This window comes from Lacerta agilis, chromosome 3 (genome assembly GCF_009819535.1).
Source record: "Lacerta agilis isolate rLacAgi1 chromosome 3, rLacAgi1.pri, whole genome shotgun sequence".
In the NCBI taxonomy this organism is placed as follows: Eukaryota; Metazoa; Chordata; class Lepidosauria; order Squamata; family Lacertidae; genus Lacerta; species Lacerta agilis.
This window is the reverse complement of record NC_046314.1, coordinates 52027344-52036760: the sequence shown is the minus strand read 5'-3', so window position 1 is coordinate 52036760 and position 9417 is coordinate 52027344. Positions and strand designations below refer to the sequence as shown.

Sequence of the window (9417 nt, the reverse complement as noted above, 5' to 3'; positions counted from 1 at the left end):
TTTAGTAAAGGTAAAGGTAAAGGGACCCCTGACCATCAGGTCCAGTCATGTCCGACTCTGGGGTTGCGGCGCTCATCTCGCTCTATAGGCCGAGGGAGCCGGTGTTTGTCCACAGACAGCTTCCGGGTCATGTGGCCAGCATGACAAAGCCGCTTCTGGTGAACCAGAGCAGCACATGGAAACGCCGTTTACCTTCCCACCGGAGCGGTCCCTATTTATCTACTTGCACTTTGACTTGCTTTCGAACTGCTAGGTGGGCAGGAGCTGGGACCGAGCAACGGGAGCTCACCCCGTGGCAGGGATTTGAACTGCCAACCTTCTGATCAGCAAGCCCTAGGCTCTGTGGTTTAACCCACAGCGCCACCTGGTCCCAGTTTAGTAGGCTACACCAAACATTGTCTGACCAAACCATAGCATGTGTGTCACAAAGGCTGCAAGCAAAACAAATGGATTGCATTCATGGGAAAGCTATCTATGCACATGGGTCTGGTTGTTGTCTAGTGCAGCCTTCCCCCCAAACTTCCCCATCTGTGTTGGCTGCGGCTGATGGGATTTGCAGTCCAAAACATCTAAAGTTTTGTCCAAAGGTTGTCATACACAGTCAGATCTGCATTCCTGCCTTTCTCTCCTGTGCAATGCTTCTGCCTCCTTCCCAGCTGAGCAAACTGGAGTCAAAGTCCAACCAAGGCACTGAATGGTGGTGGTAGCAGCAGCTAGTTGCATATGCAGCACACACCAGAGCAGTGTTATCGTACTGATTACTGATCATGGGTCTGTCATTATGGTTTTAACAAGAGTGCCACACGATAGGAGTCTGGAATTTAACAAAATAATATTCATATTCCTTAACAGATTGATATTCCTCTTTAGTTTGAGAAGTTGGCAGGAGGAGCTCAGATAAAGAGTTTGGAGCCAGTGAAATAGAGATGAGTGCTGTAGCATCTTGAGATACAAGGGTTCTCTCTGGAAACATGATGTCAGATTAGCAGATTTGCTGTCTGCCATAGGAGTGTCGATTAACCTCTAGTAAGCTCTGCTTTTCATTTGGAACTAAAGCAAAGAATACCAGGATGCTGCAAGTTCCCTATGCACTGTCCCCAAAGGACATTAAATCCTGCAGCATTGTCCATGAAACCTCTTCTTATCCCTTGAGATAGGAGGAACACTTAAAATGCTTTGGACTTGACTTGCTATTACTGCCATAAAGGCTATGTGTGCATTAGTAGCTTAAAGTGCAGCGAGGTTGTTTCTATGTGTATCCCTGCTGGAGGAAGGTGCAGCCAGTCCGAACTACCAGGTGTCGCCCAGGAGCTCAAGGGGCTGCGCGCGACCACGCAAACGTTGCCCCCCATTTGATGTGGGGAGCGATCATTACTGCCATAAGGCTATGTGTGCATTAGTAGCTTAAAGTGCAGTGAGGTTGTTTCTCTGTGCATTTCAAGTCACATTTGCATGTTGCTGCTGTGCACACTAGAGAAGCAGCAGGGATATTTTCACATGATGAGCATTACCTGTTTGGTTCCCCTGCACCTGCAGCCTCTGAACTCCTTGAAGCTGCCATCTGCGCATGCCACAACACAGTTCCTTGGCTACTGATGAAATGAAGTTAAGGAAAGAGCAGCCAAATATCCTTGAAGCCAAACGAAATATATGGCTTTATTTCAAAATCACACCAACTTAAACTGTTTTAATTTATAAGGGAGTTTCATTGTTCCTGTTGGTAGAATTCTGTCTCAGCTAAAACTGACAACAGATTTTATTGCAGATAAATCTTGAGGGATGTTCCTCCCTCTTGTATTGGCTTTTTAAACATAAATTAATTCCCTTTTTGCTCAGATAAATTAGCACATTATTTAGTGCCGTGTTCATTCCTGCATAATGCATACTAATCATGAATGGATTTTCATTCCTGTGCTGGTTTCCTAAGGTTAGAAAGTTGAAACTCTTACTTGAAAGGAATTTGTATTTTAGAGAACCATCATTACAATATTAGTTCAGTAGATTTCATTTTTTAAAAATGGTTCATGAACTTGTGGAAGGCCACATGTTCTGAAATAGACAATAAATTCTAGATATATTCTGTGTGTGATATACAGTATATCTAAGAAGACCTAAGTATGACCTTTACCACCCACTCCTCTTGCATATATGGAGGCTAAGTGGTTGGAACGTGTACAGTTCTGGTCGCCTCACCTCAAAATGGATATTACAGAGTTGGAAAAGTTTCAGAAAGGGGCAACCAATATGATCAAGGGGATGGAGCAACTCCCTTATAAAAAAAAAGGCTGCAATGTTTGGGACTTTTTTAATTTAGAAAAAAAGGTGAGTAAGAGGTGACATGGTAGACGTTTATAAAATTATGCACGGTATGGAGAAAGTGGATAGAGAATTTCCCCCCTCCCTCTCTCATAACACTAGAACTCATAGACATCCAATGAAGCTGAGTGTTGGGAGATTTTTTTTAAAGTGCTTTTTCACACAGCATATAATTAAACTATGGAACTCACTCCCAGAGGAGGCACTAATGGCTACCAACTTGGATGGCTTTAAAAGAGCATTAGACAACTTCATGGAGGAGATGGTTCCTAGCCATGATGGCAATGCTCTGCTGCCACAGATTTTCTGAATACCAGTTGATAGAAACCACAGGAGGGGAGAGAGCTTTTGTGCTTGAACCTCGCTTACTTGTTTCCCACAGGCAGGGGCACCAACGTGAATAAAATATTGGGGGAGCCCAGGTAAGCCCTGTCTCACATAACTGATCGCAGGATGTGGTGCACATACACCATTTGAATGGTGATGCCCATTAACTTGGGGGTGGGGGCGAGCTCGTATATTTTATAGGGGGGGGCAAAGGGACCTCAGCCCCTAGGAGTTGGCTCGTGTGCCTACAGGCAACTGTCCAGCCTCTGTGACAACAGGATGTTGGACTAGATGGTCCACTGGCCTAATCTACCAGACTCTCCTTATGTTCTTATTTCGATCTTTCACTATCATAAGTATATAGGTAAAGGTAAAGGGACCCCTGACCATTAGGTCCAGTCACGGCCGACTCTGGGGTTGCGGCACTCATCTCGCTTTATTGGCCGAGGGAGCCGGTGTACAGTTTCCAGGTCATGTGGCCAGCATGACTAAGCCGGTTCTGGTGAACCAGAGCAGTGCACGGAAAAGCCCTTTACCTTCCCGCCGGAGCGGTACCTATTTATCTACTTGCACTTCGTGCTTTTGAACTGCTAGGTTGGCAGGAGCTGAGACCCAGCTACGGGAGCTCACCCCATAGCGGGGATTCGAACCGCCGACCTTCCGATTGACAAGCCCTAGGCTCTGTGGTTTAACCCACAGCGCCACCTGCGTATATATTTGCACTATAATTTGAGAAGCATCTCTGGAGTTCTGAGCAGATGTGTATGTTTCAGAGAGAGGGAGAGAGGTGATTTGCAATCGCTCGCAACGAAGGATCACAATGGCGGGAAGCAACCCAGCAACCGCCACCCGACTTGCTCCTGGTGCCGCCCTGGCCGTTGCTGCAGCCCGCGCTCGTGAGAGCAATGCTTATTATAAAGACGTCTCCTCAGAGTCGCTTCTTGGGGGACTTAACAGCACACGGCGCTCTTTCGCGCCTCCCTCTTAGCGCGCCTGCAGCAGCCGCCGCCATAGGGTTTTTAACTCACCACCCTGGAGAGCGCATCTGCGCGTGCGCGACTTAAAAGTAAGTCCCTTTCCGAGGTACTGAAAGGGGCGGGAACTGACGGCGGTGGGCGCGCGGAGGGGGGGGGGGAAGAAGGGTGGACGCCGGAAATGACGCCACGCGCGCGGCGTAAACAGTTCTCCAAGACCCTGGTAACGGAGCGTTGGCCTCTTGTGGCCAAAGAGCGCCGAGCGGGCAGCGTCGGCTTCGGTAGCAACAGTCGGCGTCGCTCGCTTTGGGGGGGGGGGGGCGGCTTTGCCCGCTTGTCTTCGAGGCGAGCTCCGGGAGGGAAAGAGGAACCACCCTGTGCGAGAGAAACGGCGGGGGGCGCTGCGCTCGGACTTCCCCTCCCCTCGCGGGACCCGCGAAAGGGTCCCGCGGGGAGAGCCGCTCCCAGAACGGGAGCAGGGGGAGACGGGGACGGAGAGCACGAGACGCGCGCTCCCCCCCCCCCGCCCTCTCGCTCGTTTATCCGTCGCCCCAGGGGGAGGTTTTAAAAAGGAAACGGCAGCAGGAAACCTCTGAGGAGCCCGCAGGGGGAGGCTTGTGGTTACCTCAGGAGGTCCTTCCCAGACCGCCCCATCCTTTCCTCCCTCACCTGGACTGAAGGGCAAGGAGCGGGGAGTCTATGGGTCCCTCAACCGCCTCCCCTCCCCACGAAGGAAAATGGTGCAGAAGGAGCCAGAGTGGCAAATAAGGCCGGGAGGGGGACGAGGGGAGACGCTGTGAGTGAGAGGAGGTAGCAGCAGGGACTGGAAGGGGGGAGGTGAAGAGGTAGTTTGACCTGCCCCCCCGCCTTTTCTCCCCCTCACCCCCCCCCCGCCGTCCTCTTTGCCACCAGCATTAGCTGCTTTCCATCTCTATCCTTGTCTTTTTCCTCCGCCTGCAACCTCAACAACCCCCCCCCCTATTTTCGTGTCACCCTCGCCCTTCTCCTCCCGGCGCTTGGCAGAGCGGTTGGCAGGGTTTCTTTGCTGTGGAAGATGGCGACACCAGGGATGAGCTGGCAGCAGCACTACTACAGCGGCAGCTCCTCGGGGAGCGCTGGAAAATTCACCACCTCCACTTCGTCGGCCGCCTCCTCCCAGCTCGGCATGGAATATAATCAGGATCTCCATCTCAAAATGAGCAAGAAAATAGCGCAGCTCACCAAGGTAGGAGGGAGCCCTCCATCCTCTAATCATCTCCCCCCCCTCCCAATTTGGTAGAGCATTTGTTTGTTCTTTTCTTGCTCCCATTTTTTTTAAAAAAATTATAGTTTTCTGAACCTTAAAAAGTATGTGTTTAAAAGCCTGGATTGGAGAGAGTAAATTCTCAGTTGTGCTGTCCATTTAAACCTGACGAAATTTCTTATAAGAGAAGGCTGCATTAATTATACAATAGCTGTTGTGTCAATTATTGCAGAGAGTACCTTGATAGGTGATAAGGTTGTGTCTAGTGTTGCACTTATTTCTCTATATCCACAATAGGAGAACCATCCTAATAGAAATACTAATATTTATCGTTGTCCCTCTTTGAGCATAAAAGTTACACCTGTTCATAGGGTAGCATTTGTGTGGAAAAGGCTACAATCCTATGCACAGTCACTTGATAGTCAACCCTATTGAACACAATAGGATTTACTTATGAGTAAACATGCATAGGCTCAGGCTGCATGTTTTGTCTTAATGTTTGGAATCCAGTTACATATCATTTAATGTGTTTAAATTGCTGTCTTGTTATAGCTCTCTGGCTTTAACATTGGTGCTTTCATTTATGCAAGTAATAAGTTTTTTTTAGCTCCTATTGTATAATTCTTTTTGCATAATAATTCCACAGAATGAATCACTCTAGAATAATTTTAATGGTGATTTAGATTGTTGACAACTTTCTTAAAGCCTACCTGTTTAATTTTAAGCTTTTCATTCCTCATAGCAGTTTACAAAAGGTAAAACAATAAATTAACGTAATACAAAAGAAAGATCCAACAAAAGAGAAAAGTAGCAGTATTGTACAGCAAAAAAACCCCACAGTGAACACAGCAATTGTTAGATCTCAAGGGTGACCTGAAATGAAAAGTGTTTACCTCCCTTCAGAAATCCAGCAGGGAGGATGCTAATTAACTTTTCTTACGAGAGTTATACACTATCAGGGCTGCTATAATAAAGACAGGGCTTCTGGTGGAGGCTAAAATAGTCTGCCTTTTAGATGGATTCCAGAGCAGGGCCTCTTTAGAAGATCCAAAGTAATGTACTATAGCATTGGCATGTGAGATACAACTGGTGAGAGAGTCAAAATTCCAGACTAGTTGTTCAAGTGCACTTTTCTGGCATATTTTAGTAAATATCTGACAAAAATATGTTGGCCATCCACACCTTTCCTGCTCAAGTTGGCTGGCATAGAAGATGGGTCCACAGTCCCAATCTGGAGATGGTGCTCCAGGCTGGAATCAGATCTAATGCTGTAATGTGATTCCGAGTTGATTCAGCCCCTCTACATCCCTGTAAATGCTCTATTTGGGAGAGTTTCTGCATATTTCCACCAGCTTTTTTTGCTTGCCCATGTTTGATGTAGTAGAGCAGGGGTCAGCAACCTTTTATAGCTGTGGGCCAGTCCACCGTCCATCAGACCATGTGGTGGGCCGGACTATAATTTTTTTTGGGGGGGGGAATGAATGAATTCCTATGCCCCACAAATAACCCAGAGATGCATTTTAAATAAAAGCACACATCCTACTCATGTAAAAACACCAGGCAGGCCCCACAAATAACCCAGAGATGCATTTTTTTTTAAAAAAGGACACATTCTACTCATGTAAAAACAGGCTGATTCCCGGACCGTCCGCAGGCCAGATTGAGAAGGCGGGCCTTAGGTTGCCTACCCCTGTACTAGAGCTTGCTTCCTGAAATAATGTAATGTAAGGTCAGTGCCTATAAACCAGGGGTCCCCAAACTAAGGCCTGGGGGCCAGATGCGACCCAATCGCCTTCTATATCCGGCCCGTGGACAGTCCGGGAATCTGCCAATGATCTACCAGTGATCTACCTCAGACATCCAGTGATCTACCTACCTGTTGGACATTCCTGCAGTATATGAACCTCATTTGTCTCACCACTTCTGTGACACATGAATTACCCATAAAAGCTTGAATAACTAATGTCAACTATTGCTGTACCAGGACTACATGAATAAAAGGTATCTTGTGCTTTAAACAAGATAATGGATTCCCAAATATGTTAACTTCAAATACATGCATAAAGTTTCTTTAGGTTTGTATAGTGTTTCTTTGTCTGTCTTGAGAGGGGAAGGAAAATAAATACTCCTTGTTGTAGAATGAATCTTTGTTCCTTTTACCAATTAATGTATTGGAGTGGAAATGTTGGCAGCTTGCCTGGACTGTAACAAACATTTCAGACTGACAGACTTGTCTATGTGAAAATGCTTAGGATAGAGCTCCTTTCTTTTTGTCTGTAGTAGTGTAGACAGTTCGCCCAAAGTAACATTTCAAAATAATAATTGCATTGGTCTGTAATAACAATGCAAAAAGGGTATGACATCTTGGAGACCGACTACCTTTGTATAATAGTAGGATATTTTGTCAGGTCTGAGAAGATGGAAAGCATAGGTTTTATCCAACCAAGTCACACTCAGAGTAGAAGACACATTGAAATGCATTGACTAAAGTTAGTGAAGTTTGTTGATAATTCTGTGGGTCTGCTCTGCATATCACTAACAATGGATACATGAAATCTTAGTTTGCTGCTTGATCATGCTCTAATACAGCATAGCATTGTTTAACTTTTGTAATTGTTACTGGACCATATGTACACGTGTTTTTGTAAATCAGAGTTCTTCAGCAGATCAGCAAATAGCATATGTTCCAGATTCTTTAATCTGCAGTTTGTACAAATTATAGTCATGCCTCATGTTACGTTTGCTTCATGTTACGTTTTTTCAGGTTGCGTCCCGCAGCGACCCGGAAGTACCAGAAAGGGTTACTTCTGGGTTTCGCCACTTGAGCATGCACAGTAGCGCTAAATCGCATGCGCAAAAGCACCAAATCCCGCCGCGCACCTGCACAGATACGACGCTTCAGGTTGCGGGCTTTTCATGTTGCAAACGGGCCTCCGGAATGGATCCCGTTCACAACCAGAGGTACCACTGTAGTTTTGAGGAGGAGTTCCAAAGTCAGTGAAACTCTGAAGAAAGGAATTTTCTTCAGTCCTCAGGGCTGATGCAGAACATTGCACTGCCAGAGTTGGGTGGACCATGTCACCTTTTCTTCCACACTGCTTTGTCTCATCTGCTATATGAGCAGGGTCACACAGCACCATGAAGTGCTGCTGTTTTGACACAACAGTGCCAGATTTGCTTTTTAGAAATAACTTTTTCTTCAGAGTGAGGAAAGGACTGTGCTGCCAAGTTAGTGCCGGGCAGGTAGGAGGAGGTGGCAACAATGGTGGATGGCTGGGTGTGAGCAGTGGCAGTGGTGGTCTGCTAGTCAGGGCAGACAGATGGTGAACGGGGGTGCAATCCACTGCCCCCATCCACTGTCTGAACCTCCATTGCTACTTCTGTCAATATATCTTTCACATAAGGAGCTTGATGAAATGTGTTTTATCAGCCAGGAATCCTGGCTTAAAATACACTCTGCTGTGTCAGCTTCAAACAATGGGTCATAAATTTGCCTTGTTAACTAACCATTGTTTTAAACCAGGATCACTGCTTTGTACATAATGCTAAGCCAAACTTCTATAAAAGCAAAAACTTTTGTGGATGTTATTCTGCTGTCTGCATGGGAGATGGGAGTGTGGAATGTGCAAGCTCAATGTTTCATTCGATTCATGGAGGCTCATCCACATAGTGCTAGACTATGGTTTATGTGAACCATCTATGCCTCCACAGTCAGTGTCCTCTGCTTCTACGTTGCATATGGCATGCACACAGGTCCATGTGTCTAATTTTCATTCTTGAAAATCCATGTAGAATCTTTCTGCAGGTAATTTACAAAGGAATCCTGTGCATGTTGGTAGAACCATTGCTGCATTAGCAAGCTGGTGATCACAGTTAAATGGGTATGACAGTGATGAAGTGTGGGCAACTGGTCTCTATTCCCAAACTGGTTATTACCAACCTAATGCAAATACAAGTACTTAAAGTATGTCGATTAAGTACCATACTCTTTGCATGTACTGCCCTCTTGTACAAGTTTCTCTGAGTCAAGCCAATTAGTATTCTGCACAGTTGTATATATATGCTGAATTTTAATGAGCATGCATTTTCTTGGGTCAGCTTCTTTTAGTAATCAAGCATTCTGGAAGCCAAAACTTTGTTTCTATGCTAAGAAGATAAATACAAAACAAAGCAGTGTGAGAGAAGCTTCCTTGAATTTATCTACTTCTGTGCTGTGGTTGAATATCTGTTGTAATCATATGGATGCTTATATCCTCAAACAATGGTAGGATTTGGATCAGGGAGTTTCCCTAAGATATCTCTCCCCCCTGCCAAAATAAAATAAAATAAATCCTTACAGCATAGATGGCTTCAATGTTCAAAAACCTTCCAGAAATATGTGAACAAATGGAACTTTTTATGTTCATTTTTTAAGGTGTTTGGTCAGACATCATGCCATGGAGTCTCATAAGAGAACACTTTCCTGGATATAAGGCACTATGATTTGTAATGGCCCAAAACGTAGTTTGAGGCACACACCTTTTTGTTCCATATTCATTTATACATGTGCTAGCAAGG

At 45.7% G+C, this 9417-nt stretch overlaps 1 protein-coding gene across 10 annotated transcripts in view; it reads left to right on the top strand.

Moving 5' to 3' along the window:
- Window positions 1-3881: 3881 nt before the first annotated feature.
- FAM184A (family with sequence similarity 184 member A) overlaps window positions 3882-9417 on the top strand; it is a 68221-nt gene continuing 62685 nt past the window's right edge. For 8 of the 10 annotated variants that reach the window (XR_004426224.1, XM_033143696.1, XM_033143694.1 and 5 more), the window contains exon 1: window positions 4589-4842. Coding sequence is in view for 9 of the 10 variants with exons in the window: in XM_033143696.1 (XP_032999587.1) it covers window positions 4672-4842 (171 nt within the window). In the remaining variant the exon portion in view is untranslated. Of the gene's footprint in view, window positions 3899-4487; window positions 4843-9417 lie in introns of those variants that run through there. The other 2 variants (XM_033143693.1, XM_033143699.1) reach the window with 2 other exon arrangements.